This window comes from Sinocyclocheilus rhinocerous, unplaced genomic scaffold (assembly GCF_001515625.1).
Source record: "Sinocyclocheilus rhinocerous isolate Xijiao unplaced genomic scaffold, SAMN03320098_v1.1 scaffold763, whole genome shotgun sequence".
Classification (NCBI taxonomy): Eukaryota; Metazoa; Chordata; class Actinopteri; order Cypriniformes; family Cyprinidae; genus Sinocyclocheilus; species Sinocyclocheilus rhinocerous.
The window spans coordinates 1-452 of record NW_015627234.1 but is presented as its reverse complement, the minus strand read 5'-3'; the positions used below and the strand labels follow the sequence as shown (position 1 = coordinate 452).

At 51.5% G+C, this 452-nt stretch overlaps 1 protein-coding gene across 1 annotated transcript in view; it reads left to right on the top strand.

The window, feature by feature from the left end:
- Positions 1–343, top strand: part of LOC107723808 (uncharacterized) — a 1,914-nt gene extending 1,571 nt beyond the window's left edge. Inside the window, exon 2 of the mRNA XM_016532508.1 lies at positions 141–343. Coding sequence (XP_016387994.1) covers positions 141–343 — 203 coding nt within the window. The remainder of the gene's footprint in view (positions 1–140) is intronic.
- The last annotated feature ends 109 nt before the right edge of the window (positions 344–452 follow it).

The following is a 452-nucleotide window of genomic DNA, read 5'->3' as shown; positions in this document are numbered from 1 at the left end:
CCTACAACTAAAACACATGGCCCCAATTCACCTAACTGTGGGACCAATGGACCTTGTTCACCCAGTATACGTCTCACCACTCAAAACCTATCCACTCTTCATTGGAAAATACCTGCTTAATCGCTTTGAACCCTTAATAGACTTCAAGCACCTCAAGATATGGACGCAAGTCCGCGAGCCTCTGCCCTTCCAGTCAGTAGACTCCAACGAGTCGCAGTGTCAAGCCACAGACACCGCCGCCCATTCACTGACTGATGATGCAATGTCAAAGCCAGGGCCAGGGCCAATCAACTCCAAGCAGCAAGAACCTGGACCCTTTCCTCTGCTCACTGCAGGCGTCTGACTCAGACTCGGGCCCCCTTTGAATCATGACTGCCATAAATGTCCACGACATATCAGTGTCTGATGCAGCACTAGCCCTGTGGGCAGAGAACTCCGCTATCAGCCTGAAG